We start from the raw sequence: 21,149 nt of genomic DNA, 5'->3' as shown, positions 1-21,149 counted from the left end.
TAAAAACATGTGTGATTGGATCTAAATATAAGTCTTGCCTAAAAGCTTTCTAAGAATAAAAGCAGAACAAATATGGGGGAATAGGGTGAGTTGGTTATTCATGCCCTTTATTTTAAGCATCTGATTTTGGTGTTGTGAGCAGCTAACCTTTTCTAAACATGCTTCTCTCAATTTTCTGAATAAAAAACTTGAGCTATCAGATTAAAGCAAAGTTTTATATATTTATATATATCTATCTTATCTATCTATCTATATATATATAAAAGATTCTTATCTATCTATAGATATATATAAGATTCTTATCTATCTATATATATATATATAAGATTCTTATCTATCTATATATATGTAAAAGAAATTATGTAAATGCCTGTCTTGGTTAATAGTTAAGAAAAGCAATTGGTGTCCAGGGCTACATGGCACACAGAAGGTTGGCCATTATTCAAATCACAGGTTTTTTTTTGCTTTTTCATTAACTTAGCTGGTGCAGAAATTAATTCTCTTTGACAATTTACTCTTTAATACTTTCAGTGCTGCATGAAGAAATGAAATATTGATTGGATGCCTACTGCTTATGCAATCAGTGTAGAAAGTGATATAGTTTTGTGTCAGCATTATTTTATGGCTGACTAGCAGGAGGTATATCTGAGAGACAGAGAATTAACATGAAATATTAAAAATAATCAGATGCCCTTAGGTGAATGGATCTACTAACACACCAAAATTCATATTAGGTGTTAGGACTAGGACATTGGTTCTGTCTGCACATGTCTGTGACACTAGGCTATGTAGTTTCGTCACATGATGATGTTTATACAACTTTTCCTAGAGTTTCAAATTCCTCTGTATTCCACACAAGCAAGCAGTCATCATGAAGAGGAGATACTAGTGGCAGACACCTGTGATCCACAACTGTCCCCTGTACCAAGTAAGTGCATTAATAGTTTTAGTTCTAATTCCAATTCTAATTGAAACAAGGGAAATCTTACTACAGCTGAGGAGTTAGAAACAACCAAGGTTCAGTTTGTGATCCTTCTCTTTAAACAAAGGATCCAGAAAAAGGAAACCACATTTAATCACGGAACTACTTCTGAAGTGCCTACCTCGATGCCAGTGAATAATGTGATCTGGTAGCATAGCAGAAGGGCTTTGAGTCAAGAAATGAAAAGAACCTCAGTCCAGCTCTTACTGCTGATTTGTTTTGGTCAACTTGCTTAATTGAGTTACGTCTGTTTTTTCAACTGTAACATGAAATAAAAGACTCAAAGCACTGTATTTATTCTGAAGTGAGTATGTAACATTTATAAGTGCTTCTATTAATTATCCTTTTGTACTTGTGCATTGATTATAAGTCTTTAAATCTTAAATCTTTCTCCCTAAACAATTCTTTGACAAGAATTTTGTGCCCCTGATTTTTTTCCTCTAAAGTATTTAAATATAAATGATTGTGAGAGTCAGTGTTGGAATTACTCGTTGCAGGTCAGGATTATGGATTGTGGTTCTTTTACTTTCCCATCATAGTATCACTTTGTCTCAGTTTAGTAAATGGAATAACATTATGCCCCTGAAAGAGGGGAAACTCACTTCTTGGCTTTCATAATAAGAATACAAGAATAATAGAAGTGTCACCTAGGAAATAAACAACACAATCATTTTTCTGCAAATATTCACTCTTCCTGTTCTGTGTGTTGTTCTCAGGTTGCTCATGCCATGGATTGGGAGTTTGAAATATAACTTCTGCATAGATTTGTATTTTAATTCTGGGGAATTTTACACAGGAATCATATGTGTCTGTGATAGTACAGCAGTTTCCTCTCATCAGAAGTTCTTCTTTCCCTTCGCTCCACTCATTGCTTCCATATGTGATTCTATCTGATACAGGTCTGATCTGATCTGATACTATTTCCATAATAAGTAGATTTCAGTTTGTGGTATTATTTTGTTGTAGTTTGGAGTTTGTATCCCTTGTATAAGTAGACTAAGATACTATATTTATATATATAATTTAGTAAGTGAATTTCTTTATATTCATAAAGATAAACCAAGGATGGGAGGTTATCCTGTTCCAAAGCCATCTTTTAACTTGGCTGCGGTTGTTGCAGAAACAATTGGACTTGCTGTTCAGGATGAATCCGTAAGTGTTACTCACAGATTTCTCACATGATCAACTTTTTTGCCAAATGTTTTGGAAAGCAGTGTTTTTTAATTTGGCATTAAAATTCCTCAGAACTTATTTAAAGTTACAGTAAGCTCACTCTAGCTTACTTTTTCTGATGTAAAAAAGGATTTCTATAGCAAGAGGGGAGATAACTGAGCTGACTTGTCTGCACACAGTGGAGGCAGGAGGGCCATAGTTCTTGCTATGAACACGTATTTCTAGTTTGACTAAGGTAGTGGCATAAACCTCAGGATCTGCTTGTGCAGTAATCGTGTCGTAACACACTGAAAAAGCTTACTTGGTGATGAGGTTCTTGATGCATTTGATGTTTTTGCTTTGTAAGTACAGTTGATAGTATTTTTTTCCTTTAAATAGAAATAGTACCTGTGTTTATATGCATGTGTCTTGAAGGAATTTTCTGTAAGGAGGAAGACTTCTGAAGGAAGTTTCTGTAAGATTTTTTTTAAAAGCTGCTGGTGAAAAGTTCATCTTTCTTCTAGTTTGTTACTTTTCAGAGTGAATGGTCATATTTGAATGGGGCTTTGGAGTATTTATATGTAATTCTAGCATGCTTATAAACTTTAACAGCTTTTAACATTTTCATTCTTTGTTTTACTTCATGACTTGCAAGGAGTCCCAGAGCGTACTGAGTTCTTCCCACACTCATGCTGCTATGAACCAGGCTCCAGAGGGCATACATTCTGAAGATGCGAAAAAACATTCAGCTTCTGAATCAAGAAATGAAGACAACAGTTTAGGGTTTGTTTCCACTCATTAAAATAATGTTTTAAACAGTGTCTTCCATTAAAGGTACAGACACAGAAATAAAACTATTTTCATATTATTGTTTTCTTTGATGTAAGTCACCACTAGAAGAAAAGGAGCTGATAAAATGCAAAGCTGTGGACTTTTACTTCCCTTTCAGAGTTGTGATGCATGAGTTTTTGATGTATGCAGTCCTTTCCTAAATGACTTTTTATATGTTTTATTGATCACAAGTGAAAACCAGAGCAGTTCCAAAAAAACCAAAACAAACAAAAAAAGAAACAGAAAGCCCATGAGAAACTGAAAACAAAACTTGCACGCTTTTCCTTCATTTGCAGAAGCTTTGAGATTCTGTAGTCATGGTTATAGAATCTTTTCAAGAGCCTACATAGATTATTTTCTCAACCCTTCCCACTTTCTACCATTTCACAGCACTTAAAGGTAGGCAGTCCTTCAGTAGGAGAGATTCCTTACTTCCCAGACCATAAGTTTCCCTGATCTTATTTTTTTTCTGGTTTTTAGTTCATTTTAGTTAATATTCTGACAGCTTCTTGCAGATCATTGATGGGAATTGTTTAGGTTTTTTTCCCACTTTCTTTTCCCAGACACCAAAAAATGATTTAATCTCTCACTGTATTCAGCCTTTCAGGTCCATCTCAAAACACTCCACCACGTGTTGACTGGGATTCTCAAGTAGTTTCTCCTGTTTTTGGAGCTTCTAGCAATACGCGGAACACCTCAAGTACAAGTCATGCATCTTGTATTTTAGATTCTGATTCGAAGCCTAATGTCAAAATCAACCTCTTTAACAATCCTTCCGGTTCCAGATCTCATAAAATTAGGTCAAAATCTGAAGATGTTGCTTTTGTCGCACCACTGAATCTTGGAACTGAAATCAATTCAGTTATCAGCCAGGTCTCTAGCAACAGGCAAATGGTTTTGAAAAAGAATAGTAATGAGGTTGTAACTTCTGTTGGAAACACCTGTGCAGCTAAAAATGAGGTGATCAAGAGCGATTTCCTTCTCATACACCAGAAGCAGCCAGAGGGACGGGGTGCTAAGAGAAAGATAGCTGAAGATGAGCATGTAATTAGCTGTGAAAATGCATCCTTCAACAAAGAGAACTCTGCACCCTTTCGATCAGATATTCAGCACGTTAATGGGGAACACACGGGTGATAAGCCCTTGGATCTGTCTGACCGCGTCTGTGGAGTTCGTTGTCAAGAGAAAAAACAAGGAAGTGAGGAGACCTGTAAGAATAAACTGAAGCAGGTGACTCTGTATGACGTTTTTCTGCAACTAGGGAAGCCCATTCATGAGGGTTCATCGTCAGTTCAGAATGCCAACAACGAGAGGAGCTTATTTGGCAGAGAGATGCAAGGGGAGCCCTATGTACAAGAGGCAGTGCTGGCAAAAACATTTGCAGATACAAAAAAACAGATCCAAATGAAAGAAGAAGTCCCTCCCTTGAAAATAACACCATTGCCAAGTACTGTAGACACAGAGCAACTTTTTAATGATGTGAAGGTATGTTTTTTCTCAGTTTTTCTTCTCTTGAAATGCCAAATTTAAGTCGTGGGAAACAATAAAATTGCAATATGTTGTTAGGTTGCCAGTGACCATGTACCAAACAGAAAGAAAACAAGGACAGGGCATGGAGAGTCTGAACCAGCGTCTGTACTTCAACCAAACCCTTGTAGACTATCAAAAAATAAAGTACTGCCAAATGAGCAAGGTAACTGAAAGAAATTGTTCATTTTAGTACTGTATCCTCGGAGTTTATGCTACAGATGAGTAGAATTCTTTATATCCTGTCTTCTCCCACATTATCGCTTTTCTGCTTTATATTTAGTCTCTTTCTGTTCTATGCTTCTCTAGATCACATTTAGATTTTCAGTTATAATCTGCTGTATTTCATTAGGCTTTCCTTTAGTAGTATCTCCCTGTATTCTTTTGCCTCTATATAATGAATGTATCATTGGCATTCAGCTGTAAACTCAATAAATAATGAATGGTCTTATATCTCGTTTATTTAGGATATTTTTCTGCACAATGCCTTACTGCAGCACATGAATTACAGACAGTTTAAACTCAAGCTTCCTAAAATTTTGTTTCACTGTCTACATCAAATGCTTGAAAACTGTTTTCAGGTGTAAAAAATAAGCCATTTTGTTAATGCCTTACAATCTATTAGAGAAGCAGATTCCATGAAATACTTTCCTTGGAAGTTGTATATTCTTTCCTGTAGGTGATCCCAGTCTTAATTTCTTTTTTATTTTTATAACTGGGATTGTAATATTACCTATATTCCTTAGCTATGTTGTTGCACTGCATACTTGATGTAGAAATCCTTAAAAGTTTACATTATAAGTTTAAAAAAAAAAAAGTGTTTGGTGTTGCATGTAGCTTGAAATCTAAACTTCTAGTTCACAGCTGCATTGGGAGCCATCCCTAGAACAATGACCAGACACTACTGTACTCGTGTGTCCGACGAATTAACTGCTGTATTCTTATTAATCTGATGTCTCCTATACAATTTTAACATTACTTGATTTGAATAGTACAGAGATTTTTATCAGCAAGATTATTTATGTATTAAATACCTTGTAGAAATGTGTAGGCATGGTGTGCTGCCTGAATATAGCAAAAAACAAACAAACAAACAAAAAAAAACAACAAAAACAAACCCCACCAAAATAGCAAACCTTGAAATGTTTTCTTTACAGATTCACAAATTCATGATTTACGTTTATTGTATTTTTGAGAAAAGTCAATCCTTAAAACCAAAGATGAACAGAAATTGAACTTAAATTGTATATATCGGATGCTACTTACAGAATTTGATTCTAATTTGTCTTTTTTTTGCCATATTCTCTGTATCCAGACCTGAAAGAAAAACCTTTAGAAAACCTTCAGTGGAGCATAGACCCAGGAGCTGACCTTGCGCAGTACAAAATGGACGTAACTGTGATTGATACGAAGGTGAGCCATCACGTTACAACAGGTTGGCGTGTTCCATAGCGTTGGGAAAAAAGCCTTTAGAAGTCATCTCATGAACTTTATTCCAGGCAGACCAAACCTACTTGCTAACTAAAATCAATTTCACTCACTTAATGCTTTTTCCCATTCCTATATAATGTTTGTTCATTCACAGCATAGTTCAGTTATCCTGTAACATTTCAGCTGTCTTGTTGTATTTGATCAACTTTGCCATGTGGGTATTCAGGATGAAACGGATGGACTTGATGGTATCTTGGGATTTTGCTAAAAACAAAAATGCTTCAAATCTCATTTTTTCCTGTGAAAGCCTTCATGAAGACATCTTTCTTTAAGTAATGGAAGATGTGCAGATCATGACAATTATCCCTCTTACACTTGAGTACAGGTTGCCCACTAGAAATTAGAAATTGCCTATGAGAATTTTCCTGAAATTTGTTGGCTTTCTCTCAAATAAGATCTATCTTAATGTGTTTTGAATTGAGACTGACTGCTTTTGAATTTCTGTATGATTAATTTTTTTCTCTTTGTGGAATTTTAACATGAAAACTTTAAGGAATTTCTTGTCTAGCAAATAATGTAATTCACCAGATAAATGTCCAGAGATTTTCCAGGAACAGTGACAAAATGGTTTTAGATAATAGTAATATTGATTACACCAATTGTTTCTGAGTGTGATTGTCAAATTTCCTTTTTTATTCAGGATGATTCTCAGTCAAGAATTGGAGGGGAAGCTGTTGATATGGATTATACATACGTTAGTGAAAGTGTGCTACTGAAAATGAAAAATCCAGAGCTAAGCCAGGAAAGCAGTCCAAGTAAGACTTCTTTTTACCCTCTTTGGATTTATTTTTTTTATTATTATTTATTTTTTTTGGGGGGGAGGAGAAAACAAAGGATAGTTTTTTCCCATATGTGATTAGATAACATAAACTGGCTTGCAGCAAAAAACACATTTATTTTTTGTGGTTATAAAGATCAGCCTGTCTACTAGTACAATGGATGGTGGTTGTTTCTTTATTTAAACTTACATGGTTTAAACAAGGTTTGTTGCAAGACAAAGCCAGAACTGTGCTTTTACAGTGCTTAAGAAGTTGAATACTTTTTTTCCATGCTCTAGCCTGTAATGAGCACACTTGCAACTAGGTGCTTTGAAAGGCTGATAGGTAATCATATCAGAGTTCCTATGGAAGACCAATCTCATTTTTAATAGCATATAATTAGAACTAGTGTAGTTAAAATGAATCCAGATGTGTTTATATCACATCTAACATATGATATGTGGTGAACTGTGGTTGCAGGGCCACGACTTCTAACAGTGATTGCATTCTGGCTTTTGCTTTGAGCGTGGTGGTGGTCATTTTCTGTTGTTGTTTTAGTTCTCGTTTTTTTGCTTGCTTGGGGATGTTTGCTATTGTTGCTTTATTTTTGTTTCAAGATTTTGCAGCTTGATCACGTTTCTGTAGTTTGTTTCCCAAACAAAGAAAAGCATTTCCTTCTGCTTGAAAGAGTCCATTATTGCAACAACCGAAATCTCATGCACACACTGTTGAAGTTTAAAGGGATATCAAAGTGATTCAGGAGTTAATTGAAGTTTTGAAATAGAAACAAGATGTCTTTATGAAAAATATGAGTGTTGTTCACATTCTAAAGGTCACTGGATTAGTTGCAGAAAGAATAAACGTACTGTTAATGAATTAGTCAGTACTGGAGCTGGAAGTAGATGTCAGTTCATAATATACATTCAGTCAAAGCACGCCTTCTTTACTTAAATTGTTGAGAGAGATTTGGAATGGTCATTGCTTGAGTGTTTGTTGTTGTTGTTTGTTTGTTTGTTTTCGCTGTAATAGGAAGAGAAAAAAAAATGAATGATACCATAACAGAAATGTTTGATCGGACAGCTGATGGAGAATATGAATCATGCCTACCAGAAGATAGTCTTTCTGCATGCGATGAAAAAGAAACTGTACATGGTGAAGAGCAGGACAAAGGAATAGCAGTAGCAAGCAAGAAACCAAAGAGTGAGATATATATATGTATATATATATATTTTTATTTATTTTATTCTCTTCTTTCTTTGTTAGTCTGGTCAGACTGCAAAAGTTGGAGTCAGGGTCTGTTCCATAGGAACAAATATGCCAAATAAACTGTGAGTTCATTGTTCATAAGTTCATGGGATGATTCATTCATTGTAATGACATAATATAAACAGATATGAAAATTGTTCTGTTGGTTCATTTATATTACATGCATACAAATATGGACCTGTAATGGAAGTTGACATAGAAGCTGTACAACAGAGTCACTCCTAAGGAAAACACACCAGTTTTTGGCTATAGGTTAGGACTGTGATTTACTTGCTTTCTGTGTTCCCCAGTTATATTGAGATTTCTCAATACTTTGTATTTTAAGTAACCTTTCCATTCCTATTCTGCTCATCTTATCTCACTGCTCTTTTTCTTCTTCCCTCCTAATGCTTTGCAATCACTGATCAACCAATTCTGTATTATTTTTACTTTCTATTTGTATCTTCTACCTCAGAGCAGCATGAACGTGGCTTTTTTGTATCTAATAGCCTACTAATCATTTTAGAGACGTTTCTCATGCAGTCTTTTAACCTTATGTGACATGTGACTTTTTGTTCTGTGTGTTTACAGAACATGAGGATAAACAAGATAAAGCCAAACAGAAAGCTTTTGTGGAGCCATATTTCAAAAGCGATGAAAGGTAATTTGCTTAGTATAAATAGCAATAAAAGTAGTTGTTTAACACGGGTATTCTGAGGGTATTTCCTCCTTGAAGAGAACTTGTTCTGCCATAAAGCAAACCTGTTCATTTGCAACTTATTAGCATCTGAAAATGCGCAGGTAAAAAGATACTGTGAATTAGATAAAAGCTGAAGTCGAGGGAGGAAAAAAACACACATTAAGGTACATCAGTCACATTTGTTGCAAAGTAAGGAATGAATGTTTCTGCTTTTTATAATCCTGTTGAATGAAGTATTTTGTAATCCGTGCAGTTTCTTACGGGCATGTAGCCATGCATGAGTTTATCGTCAAAGAGCCGATGGGTCGCTTATATAAATAAGAAAAAAGTTGTTATCTTTCATGGTTTTTTTCCCTTCCTCTAGGCAATAAATGAGGAATGCGAAATAACTGTGTGCCTTAGGGCTTCCTTTGTTGCCTTTCTGCCTGATCATCATTGATAGTCTGGGTCTTCCTTTCGTAATGATATCAAGCTCTTCGCTTAAATAATTACTGTCTTTTTTTACATTGGCCTGTTTGCTTTGTAGATGAAAATTTGTTTAGTGGTTTCAAAAAAGAGCATGTTAGTTGAAAAAAATCTTAGTGTTTAAATGGCAGCATGACATTCCTCCTGCACATATCAGTGTGGGAACTTCTGAGTCCCAGAATGTGTTCTTCAGAACTCATATTTTTGAGTAATTCAGATCAAGTCACTTTCCTATGATGAAAAGCCATAAACACGTGACATGCATATGTGTGGGGTTTTTTTTTTTAAAGGATTTTATTGTATTTTTAAAACTCTGAAACTGTTTCAATTACGACAGTAATCATATTTGAATTTGAAATGCAGTATGTTTGGGTTTTGTCGATGCTGTGACTTCTTTTTTTGAAGCTATCCATTATTGTATCCTTACAAAAAAGAAAATACTCAGACATGTAGAGGAAATAAATGTTCTATCATATGAAAACACTTTTGCTTTTCAGAAAGAATACTGTGTTAGACTTTCCTCATATTGAGGTGATTCGAAAGAAAGAAGAAAGAAGAAAATTGCCTGGCCATACTTGTAAGGAATGTGAAATCGTAAGTAGCATTGGTAGTTTTGGTCTTCTGACTCTTCTACTATCTACATTCTGAAGTGCTGTTGAAATGGAGTCTGGTCACATCATCTTCAGTATATACAGGAGCCAAGAGTTGTTCACCAAAGCTGTTCACAAGTTACTTTTTTTTTTTTTTTAGATCTATAGTAACCACATGTAACTTTTTTTCTTTTTTCTATGCCTTTACCTTCTATGTATGAAGGTAAAAGCCTCTGGCAGTATGATTCCAGTATGGTTTTTGTTAATAAAAGAAGTGTTAGCTAATGAAAGAATTGTAAGCTTCTGAATTTTAGTTCTACACTCTACTGTTATTCATGGGTACTTGAATAAGTGTGTTTTGTTTCCTGTTGTACCTCTGTGTCTTCTTTTTTTTTTTCTGAGGCATCTGTATTTTCAGATTGTTACACCAACAAATGCACTAATGTAAATGTATGTGTAAATGTACACAAAAATTTATATGACCAGGAGAAAAGTATGGGATTTTGGGCTACAAGTTTTTCCTTCCTTTAAAATTACTGAACTGCTTACATATAAGTTGAAGAAAGATAAAATATTGACATAGTTATATGCATAGTAAGGACATATTTAATTTGATTCTGAGTAGGCTGAGTTAATTAGGCAATGATCTAATAAGTAAATGTGCCAGGAGTGTTGAGTAATGGCTGAATGATGATGGATTATCTCAGAAGTCTTTTCACATCATTTCCACACAAATATGTATTGGTATGGAACCAGTGCTGTTCATAGATTCTGCTGCTGGGCATTCTGTAGCTAAATTGCATCTACTTAGCTAAAGAAATTTATTGGACTATATTTTGGTCGAAAACATGTTCCTGAAAAATATCCTTCATAAAACTCATTAAAGTAATTTTTACATCACCTGTAAATACCACTTTCAAAAAGGTGCTTAATTCAGATAGTTTGAGGGGAAGGAAAGAAAAACCAAAACCTTCAGTCTATTTCTTGGCCCAGGAGCTACATGCTAACTTTCAGTTTCCTGCATCTATAAGCTATGGATCAGTCAATCCAGTTCTTGTTACTTCCTGACAACTTAATTAGAGTGGTAATTCTGGAAACTTAACAGCTTTGATTTTTACAGTATTAAGTCTCCACATTAAACTTTTAAAAATATGTATATATTCTTTTTAAAGTCCAGGCCATTCAAGATGAATATTTTAGAATGTGTGGAATGCTTGGCTACAGCATTGCAATACTCATGATAAAGCTACCTTTCAATGAAATGCCTATGAAAAAAAAAAAAGGAGTATTAGACAAAGCATAAGTAATACTTTAAAAGTCTTGGCTTATTAGTCAGAAGATTTTGAAACATTTCTTAAGTCTGAGGAAATGCTTAAGGAGTGGATTGAAATCAGTAAATAGTTTCTGGCTAAGTGCTGCAAGCAGTGTCAGAGGGGTTGCCTGTTCATTGCAAGCTGATGTGAGAGATCTGACTTCTGCACGTGCTCTGGCAAACTGAAGTTTAAGTCCTTTATGGTCATAGGACTTGGTCATAGGACTTTTTCAAGGATCTCACCCATCTCACAGTGTAAAATATGGTAAGATGTCTTCTGTTATGATGACTTTGCAATGAGATCAGAGAAAGAGTTCGTAAAATAAAATGCTTGTTAGTGTGATTCAGTCTCACTACACTTCACTAATCAGAGTCAGGTGTTTTTATATACGTTTAGATTACAGAACTGACTAAGCAACTGTGCTGAACTAACAGGAAGAGCATTTGAAAGATTTGTTCTCTTAAGACTGCAAATAAAAATTCTGTAAACAGTTATTTTACAATGAATGTACTGCAGGTGTATCTTTTCCCACGCAGGAAAACCTTGCTGTAGTGTTCTGTGGGGGTTGAGGATGCTGTGAATATGTCCATCTAGAAGACAGCTGAGTTATTTTTTCTTAATAGCAGCCATGTGTCACTTTTTCAGTCTTGACCAACTCAAAACATTTCTAAACAAGCTAAAATAAGGAAGTTACTTTTAATTTCTTTGGATTGATTAGCTTGATTGATTTGGTTTTTTTTTAGTTCTCTGTTCCTCCAGAACTGCACGGTATTTGTCATCGTTTGATACATAAATACTCCCCACCAGTCATGATCTGTTTAGCCCCTCCGCCAAAATGCAGTACATTGCAGATTTTCAGTAGGCTACTTTCTAAAATTCCAACTGTTTAAAGGGCAAACATAATATGTACCACTTCTCCTTAAAAAAGACTCAGCTAATAATCACACAGATACTCTAGAATTTTTATAATTAATTTTGTGGACACTAACTCCACATCATTCCTTAACTTTTATTAGCGATTACTGATATACGTACTAGATGCCGTTCCTCTTCTTTCATTAGTCTCTACATCTGTAGTGCAACGAGAGACATTTTCTCAGCTGTGTCCCTGAAGACCACTTGATCTGACTCAGTCCCTGAATTGTTGATACCCACTCGAGTTCTGGCCTTGACAATAGGCTTTTTGCTTTGAAGGGAACCGTGGAAAAGACAGCAGCAGACTAAATTTCTCCAGATTCAGGCACTGAAAGGAGTTCTGCTGTTAGCAGTTTGGAAACAGGCAGATTTTTATGTGTACTTTATGCTTTGCCTGCTATCTATTAGGAAAAAAGGAATTTATCTGTGTACTTTACTGTTCTAAATAAGTCGATTTTTTTGAAATGCTGCCATTAGATGAAGACAGGAAGTAAAGTAATCTCTATTGACAGAAATACTCTGTTCTTTTCCCGTTTCCCACTCTAGATTACTTTCCAGCTGACTTAGTGAGGTTTTAATTCTGCATTTTTTGAATTATAATTTTGATGAAATTGTTTTACCACTTTCATGAGGAGCAGGCTTCTTGCGCAGTCCAAACTTAGTGTTTCCACTTAAATCATATAATGCTTTCAGCTTTGGAAATGCTGTAGTACCTTGTGATAGCTAAGTGCCCAGTTGCTGTTTTAGAAGATGTTAAACTACAATCACAAGTCAAAGCACTAGAAAGTTAATGTTTGTTTTCATTATACTTAAGGGAACATGCAGCAAAGAAGCTTGGAGGATGTGTGTACTTTTCACAGTGCAGTCCCTAGCACAGTTGACAGATGTATTTATTAATTTAAATAAAAAGTAGTTAGTTAATGTACTAATTACTTTAAGCAAAGTATAACTGTTAAGTAGTTTCTAGAGTCTCAGTGGTCAATTAGTGTGTTAAACGAGCTCTTTCACAGAATGGCCTGGGTTGAAAAGGACCACAGTGATCATCCAGTTTCAACCCCCTGCTATGTGCAGGGTCACCAACCAGCAGACCAGGCTGCCCAGAGCCACATCCAGCCTGGCCTTGAATGCCTCCAGGGATGGGGCATCCACAACCTCCTTGGGCAACCTGTTCCAGTGTGTCACCCCTCTCTGTGGAAAAACTTCCTCCTATTTAACCTAAATCTCCCCTGTCTCAATTTAAAACCATTCCCCCTTTGTCCTATCACTGTCCACCCTCGTAAACAGCCGTTCCCTCTCCTGTTTCTATGCTCCCTTCAAGTATTGGAAGGCCAATGAGGTCTCCCCACAGCCTTCTCCAAGCTAAACAAGCCCAGCTCTCTCAACCTTTCCTCATAGGAGAGGTGCTCCAGCCCTCTATTTATGTGCTCCTAGTTTGAAGATAATAAAGCAGGAAGGATTTTGACTTGAGGTTGCTGTAAGCTTTAAATTTAGATTCTGGAAATAATTTTGAAGCATGAATTTTGTAGCACAATGTTTACTTCTTTTTTTTATTTGCAAATTGAAACTTTTGTTTACTAGGAAACTCATATCTACCTTGACACCTGTGCCAGTTTCACAAAATCAGCCAGTAAAACTGTTGACATAAGTAATTATACACATTGCTAAACCTTTTACCTGTGGTATGCTAAAAGATATAAAGCTAACAAATGTGCCACTGTAAGGCTATGCTTAATCTGTAAATTCTGTAAACTTCTAGGATAACAGCCAGATATTTGTCGTTTGGATGACCAATCTTTACTCTTGGCTACCCGCACCATTACTTCTAGATAACTGTGTTAATAAACACTCATTGACAATGTCGCTGTGTAAAGCAGTACCTCTATACATAATAAATCTGTTAACTAGAATTTTTTTTTTTTTATCTCACATACAGTATTATGCAGATATTCCAGAAGAGGAGAGAGAAAAGAAGCTAGCTGCCTGTTCAAGACACAGATTTCGTTATATTCCACCAAATACACCTGAAAATTTCTGGGAGGTTGGATTTCCTTCCACTCAAACTTGTATGGAAAGAGGTTAGTGCAAAAAATGGCTCATAAGTCCAGGAAACTATTTTAGAAAAAAAATGGACATTAAAAAGTGCTTTGTTTCTAGTCTGTTAGGCAGCCTTCTTCACCTAGCCTTTCTGAGATCCTTTTACTTAATAGCAATTGTTATTTTGAATGAATATTGCCTTTTTTTAACAGCTGCTATACTACTAGGAAGAATTAAATATAGGGAAACTTTGTCATAAACTAGATAGAGAAGGCTGAAGTAAATGGTGTTGTCATAGAATTTGGTTGAAACCCTACTTGTCTTTCAACCAAAGCAAGAACTCAGCGTTTTCAGAGGCAAAGGCTGAGAGATTGTACTCGCTGAGGACAGACAGGCAGCACCACTGATCTCCTTTGTCTGTATCTTGGGAGTTCCTTATAACGAAACAAAAATGGAGAAGTTGAGGGTCAGATGTGTTTAGGTAGTTCTTAATACGCATTCCCTGTTTACCGATGAAACTCAAAAGCTCTTTTTCTGACTTGTCTTCACACAGAAGATTGTTCTTTCTGAATAACTTCTGTAAATCCTGAATGTTGATATGAGAACAAGAACTAGTTTTTGCAAAGGACTTTAAAACCTAAGTTTGTGCTGTACTGTATGTATATTTCTTCACAATGGTGAAACTATGAGATAAGGAGTCCTGTATGAACTCTTTGCAACTAATATGAATTAAGTGACTCAAAATGTTAATCTCAACTGATTTTGTCTGTTCTCAGCAGTTTCAGAGCAGGTGTAGGAAAACAGCTAGGGGTATGAACATGTTCTTGAGTGGTGGTTACCAAATCGTTCTTAATCTGTCAGAACAAATAGCATTGATTTCCAGATCCTTAAGATAACTTTATTAGTGCAAATCATGCTGCTTAATCAAGATGTACTGAGCTGAGTTCATATAAATTTGAAGCTGAATTTGTAAGGAATGTGTGCATTTCAAGCATAACATTCAGAACTGTAAGTTTCCCTGCACATCATGGGTGTCAAATGTGAGATTTCCCTTTGAAGTTCTTTGAAGTTTCCTTTGAAGGTTCCCCCTTCTTAAAGATCTGCTGTGAGACGTTAAGCTAGTTACCAAATTTGCCAGCCATTAGACTTCAGGAAAATGTTCCGTCCTTTTCCCATAAATTTGTCTCTGTTACTATGTATGGGATGGTGAATCCTTCAGTGCAGCTAGCCTATACCACGGTAACACTGCTGAATCATCACTTCCTTTGTGAGTTATCTCTTTCCTCCCTTCTGTATCCAGCTAGCTATGGCTTGGCTGTGACTAAAATCATTCCTTCTATACCTTAGTTTATGAGATAGGCTCTACAGTGGTGAGAATTCTTACATGGTTTGAGATGATTATCTTCTTAAGATGAACAAATCATTGTCCTTCCTCTTTCAAACTTGGTTGCCTTTTACCTGTTCCAACTGAGGAGAAAACTGATCCAGACTAAGCAATGTCCATTTCATAACACAGGTATCCTGTGTTATAACAAGATGTCCTGTTACAGAGGTTGTCTGTTACTACTCATTTAGAATCTACTAGAATCTGCTAGAGCAAGAGCTGGTCAGTTCTTAATGGTCCTCAACAGCATGTGAAAGGCAGACTTCGGATCTGTCCTTCCTTTGTAAAAGTGACAGTGCAGCAGGAACACTGGGAAGGGTTCCAGTGATGATGAACAACTGTAGTTATCAGAAGTTGTGCAAGTGTGTAGGATGTATTTTCTATTTCTTCCTGGTATCTTGAACCAATTGGATTTTTAAAATAACTGAGGACTGTATAGAAAGCATTTTCCAACTATGAAGTAGGAATCTACTACTCTCACCTCAACAGATGTTACTGCTGATAAACAATAAAGGTTTGACACAAGCCAGATGCTGTAACTGGTTTGCATGAAGTGCCTGCTTATTGTCATTGCTAGCAAAGTTGAGCGTGTTACAGAAATTTCCTATGCACTTTCCTTATCAGAAAGCTGTCAAAGTGTGTTTGATCTGTAGGTTTGGCTTTTTTCCAGTTGCTCTTTAATAAAAGGGAATGCTCTCAAGACAGAGGGATGTACTCTAAATTCACAAAACACATGTGCCTAAATTTTTCCTGTATATGACCGGAATACATTTTAAGAAGTTAATTTTGTCAGACAACTGAACTTGCAGTACTAACAAGTACTTTGTTACTCCTCTGTAAAATCTTCTGCAGAACAGATGATGAGAAATGCAGTTTTGTATTTAGATGAACAGTTCATAGCCTTCGTTCTTCTCTTCAGCCTTACCTGTCAGTCCTGCATTACTGTGTGGTCACCCACCAGAACGCAATTGAGTGTTTTCATTATCGGTACAGCACCTTGGGATCTGTAACTTTTGTTACAGGGGAGGGAGGGGGGAAATAGTCAGAGGATTTTTTTTGAGGGTAAGCAAAAACGGAAGCTGAAGCTATGCATGTTGTTGTATTATATTTATCACTTCAGACTTGTTCTTATTCTTTTAAGGGTATATTAAAGAGGATGTCGCGCCCTGCCAACGTCCAAAAAGACGGCAGCCTTATGCTGTAATGTTCTCTCCAAAAGGCAAAGAGCAGAAGACATAAATGATGGGGAAGTAAAGCATACCAACCTGAAGAGCGCCTTTCCTGTCCTTAGATATTTATAGTTAATATAAACTTGAAATAGAGACCTGTTTTTCACAATGATAAATCATTTCGTTAAATATGTAAATTTTATAAAAATTCATTTGAAAATCTGAAGTATCTACCAGGAAACCAAACTATTTAATGTATGTTTGTTTCATATTGTGTTTAATACATTTTGTATTTTTTTTTTTTTTTGCACCTGTCAAACAATGAGTCTTTTTTTCTTTTCTTTGAAGTCAACTGCTACAACTTCAGCAAATCCCATCTAATCTTTTTGTTGTTGAGTAACTTCTTTGAAGTCACTGAGATCACAGTTCTTCTTGCAGCGTCTAAGTGCCTGTCAGTGGGAACAGAGATGCAGATTTTGTAGGGTGCTTCCATTTTGCACTGGATTTTTATATATAAACTTTTTCTTCTAGAAATAAGTTTTACCTACTTGTAATAAAAGCGTATTAAATTGAAGAGGTATCTACTGTTAATAGTTTTGGAGCTCTAAAAACCTGTGCAATCTTTTTCTTCCTTAAAATGATGGTGTTAAATATATAGTGCTGCATTTCTTTACTGCTTAAATCAGAATATCCAGGTTATCTTTTTTTTTTTTTTTTTTTTTTTTTTTTTTTTTAATTACAGTGTCTCATTTGTTGATAAGGAGATAAACATCCATACTTCTAAATTTGTATAACAGCTATGCATTGAGTTCTCCGAGGCAATGATCACTGCTATCCACTAGATTATGAAGGATTCTCCAGAGGCATTTTAAATTAATTCTTTGTAATGGGGAGTATAGTTAATTCCATACTTATGCTTGGAGGGTAAGAACAGAATGAAGGAGGCCAGATAATACTTTTACCTAGGTGGACAGGCAAAAGATCACTTAAGAATGGGATACTTAAGAATTGCATAGCGTTTTAGGATAGAATATAAACTTTCAAGCAGTTTAGAGCCAGCAACAGGCTTAACCAATGGGAAATCTCTTTAAGAGGAGATCATAAAATAAGCAATCACTTAAATGACTTAAACCAAAATAAAAGAATAGAAAGTGGAGATTTTTTAATAGGTATATAAAGTGTGTATACATATATATGTATAGACACGTATTATATAAAGTACAGTGTGTAAATATGTGCATCTTCCATTTGTGCAGTTTGTCTATGTAGATGTGTGTGTTTGTGTGTATGTAAAGAAAATACATGTTTAAGTACTTGGCAGATAGAACCATGTTATTCCAGGTGTAGTTATACAGGAGTGACTGTAAATTCTGCTGGTGGGGAGGTTATGGCATATGCATAAAAACAAAACTAAAAGAAAATTAGACTAACTCTTGCAGTAACGAGCACAAAAATCTTTTAAGTTGACACTGTAAGCCTCTTCATATTCAAGAAGAATAATGTGTCTCCAGGCACTGTCACCAATTACCTACCCTGCTTAGCTGATTAACTTTTGCCTTAGCATCACAAAGGGAGATCTTACTGCATGGCAAAGGCAGAAAGCCAAATAATAATGAAAATCTGTAGTTATCCCCATGTATCCTAACGTGTGATGACGGTAGAGGTTTACACAACATAGTGGTTGTTGAAGAATCCATGCAAGGTGAATCTAACATTCTGAAAAATTTGAATGCTCCAAAGAAAATTGGTAGGTGCAGCCAAAATTAGGAATTTTCCAGATATCTTGAAAAATGTTTTAGAACAATGATTTTGTTTTCTGAATAAATGTTTATCAGTCTTTTTATATTTAAAGGAATAAAAAAAGGTCTTTGACAAAGAAAGGTAGGAGGCTGCTTTTAACTAGAGAAAGCCTTCACAAAAAAGTTATATCAACAACAAACGTAGAGACTAACACAGCCAGTGTAAAATTGATTGTAAAGTAGGCTGCATGAGAAAGTAGTTTCTTAACTATAAATTTTGTTTTTAAGGAGTGTCAAGGAGCAAGCCTTCAGTGTGTTGTTAAATGATCAAACTACAGTATGAACACTCGAGTTGACAAGGAAAAAATCTTCTGCACCAATGTTCTTCATGGAAGTGCTAAAGGAAATGTCTTTGCAGGAAGAGTTAGAGGAGCTGTGGTGAAGTGAGGAGTAGAAGAGAGCGATGCAGTGAGTGTCAGCAGGCTGCCAGGACTGGGGGTACTCGCACAGACTTGAAAGTCAGAGGAAACTGCTGACCCCCTAATTGTAACACGGAACTTGTCAGTTGTAAGCAATTCTGCTATTTGGGGAGTATACAGTGACAATTCTGCTATTGGATTTTTTAAAAGACTCCAAGGAGATCAGTGGAACGGCCACCTGATTAGTTTTATGGATTAGTGGAAATACTGAACTTGAGGGGAAAAAAAAACAACCACCACAACCTAATGAGAACTAGGGATAAACGTAGAGTCAACTGTCTTTGAAAGATGAGTCATTCTACTTATCTTTTAGAGTCATTGAAAGTATCAAAACAAGGTTCAGCTCCTAGCAGATCCAATTTGTCACGATCTAAAAGGGGAACTTACCTCATAGATTGTCCCTGTTTGAAGGTATATCAAGTCTTTTGGCTGACACGCCTGAAGGCTGTGCTGCCATTCAGCAAGACCTGGACAGGCTGGAGAGCTGGGCAAAAAAAAACCCGGATGAGGTTTAACAAAAGCAAGTGTAGAGTCTTACATCTGGGGAGGAATAATTGCATGCACCAGTACAGGTTGGGGGATGACCTGCTGGAGGGGAGCTCTGCAGAGAGTGACCTGGGTGTCCTGGTGGACTCTTGGAAAGAGTCCAGCGGAGGGCCACAAAGATGGTGAAGGGCCTGGGGCATCTCTCCGATGAAGAAAGGCTGAGTGAACTGGGTCTGTTCAGCCTTGAGAAAAGAAGACTGAGAGGGGACCTGATCCAGGTCTATAAATATCTAAGGTGTGGGGGGCAGAATGGCGAGGCCAGACTGTTTTCAGTGGTGAGTGGAGACAGGACAAGGGGAAACGGCTGGAAACTGCAGCATAGGAAGTTCCGCACAAACATGCGCAAGAACTTCTTTACAGTGAGGTGACGGAGCACTGGAACAGGCTGCCCAGGGAGGTGGTGGAGTCTCCTTCTCTGGAGATGTTCAAGACCTGCCTGGATGCCTACCTGTGCGACCTGCTGTAGGGAACCTGCTTTGGCAGGGGGGTTGGACTCGATGATTTCTGGAGGTCCCTTCCAACCCCTACAATTCTGTGATTCTGTGAAGTCACCACGGCGATAGGAAGTTATAATGGAATTCTGCTGGGATCTGTTATGCTCAGCCTAACTGTAAGTGTTTGAGAAGGGCTGGAAGGCCAAGTAGAAAGGTGACAATTTGCTGTCGGGGACAACAGTGTAACTAGAAAAGAAAGGGAGAGGATAGAATTTGCAACGTATCTGAAGGGGAGACACCAAAAAAGGGATGTAATAGATGCCAGCGAAGTCAAGAGGTGTAATAGGGAAGGTTGTTCTTAAGGGGCATCAGGTAAAAGGTTTCATTACAAGTGGGAAGGAGCATTTCCCTGCATAGCCAATTGAATGTTGGGTACTATGGAACTGCTGCAGTGTATTATGGATACACACAGTTTGGGCAGGTTAAAAAGAGAAAGGTGGGACGGAGTCATCAAGGATGGTGTGCGCTAAAGATAATACTGTTGCCTCAGGCATTCTTTGAGCTTGGGTTACAGGAAACTAAGAGAGTATCCTCGGGGAAGTATCTACCTTGGTATGTATCCATCAGCATGGCTATACTTAGGTTCAAATTGCACTGTTGATACTGCTAAAATTCCAGTGTATTTACTAGAGCCTCTTACCACCTGAGGTGCCAGTCCCCTTTGAAAATGTGGTGTGCTCTATCTTTCGGTCTGTATCTGCCAGCCTTGCTATAGCTTAAGAGTTGTGTCAGTAAAAGCACGATACGTTTTCTGTGTCTGCAGACATAAAGGAGTAAAGCTTGCTGAAGTGTACCCATGTTTAGATGGCTGTTCAATAAGCTTTATTTACTTCAAAGAGCATTTGCGTTTCAGTACAAAACGAAGTTTGCAGAGGTTTGGGGTACAGAAGAGTGCACCACATACAATCAAATGAATATTTTATTAACAACTTTTTTTCTTTGAAAGTCCATTGGTGTTTGTGAAGATTGTACTACTCCACTAGAGGACAGTAAGGAACTGTGTTTACTTCAAGAAGGATGTAAAAACTACTATTTCCACTTTGGTTAGCTGGTATTTTAAGACATCAGTTGCCCTTAAAACACACACACACACACACACAAAAACAACCCACATATTTCAGCATCTAGAAACAAGAATACAAACAATAGTTGAGATACACTATGCTTTCCCTTTCAAAGAGAGGAATTCCTAAATGCCAGAAACTTGAGCAACTTGTTTACCAAAAAAAGCTGACTGAAATCTAATTTTAGAAATGCTGCTTCAGCTATTTGCAGTACTTTCTAATAGCAATTTCTAATCCCAGCTTACCTCAGTTACATGCACACACAACCTGT

The 21,149-nt window shown here is 36.6% G+C and overlaps 1 protein-coding gene across 1 annotated transcript in view; it reads left to right on the top strand.

Annotated features, from left to right (window-relative positions):
* Window positions 1-16,626, top strand: part of RBBP8 (RB binding protein 8, endonuclease) — a gene marked incomplete at both ends in the record, with an annotated part of 31,248 nt that extends 14,622 nt beyond the window's left edge. Inside the window, 12 exons of the mRNA XM_079533253.1 lie at window positions 830-928; window positions 2,037-2,134; window positions 2,790-2,917; window positions 3,565-4,450; window positions 4,532-4,658; window positions 5,808-5,905; window positions 6,624-6,738; window positions 7,771-7,941; window positions 8,578-8,647; window positions 9,649-9,745; window positions 13,903-14,044; window positions 16,529-16,626. Of these exons, the coding sequence (XP_079389379.1) occupies window positions 830-928; window positions 2,037-2,134; window positions 2,790-2,917; window positions 3,565-4,450; window positions 4,532-4,658; window positions 5,808-5,905; window positions 6,624-6,738; window positions 7,771-7,941; window positions 8,578-8,647; window positions 9,649-9,745; window positions 13,903-14,044; window positions 16,529-16,626 (2,129 nt within the window). The remainder of the gene's footprint in view (window positions 1-829; window positions 929-2,036; window positions 2,135-2,789; window positions 2,918-3,564; window positions 4,451-4,531; window positions 4,659-5,807; window positions 5,906-6,623; window positions 6,739-7,770; window positions 7,942-8,577; window positions 8,648-9,648; window positions 9,746-13,902; window positions 14,045-16,528) is intronic.
* Window positions 16,627-21,149: the final 4,523 nt, after the last annotated feature.

The sequence above is a fragment of the Tetrao urogallus genome, assembly GCF_951394365.1.
Source record: "Tetrao urogallus genome assembly, chromosome: 3".
In the NCBI taxonomy this organism is placed as follows: Eukaryota; Metazoa; Chordata; class Aves; order Galliformes; family Phasianidae; genus Tetrao; species Tetrao urogallus.
The sequence above is the reverse complement of the archived record's forward strand: the minus strand, read 5'-3'. Positions and strand labels throughout refer to the sequence as shown.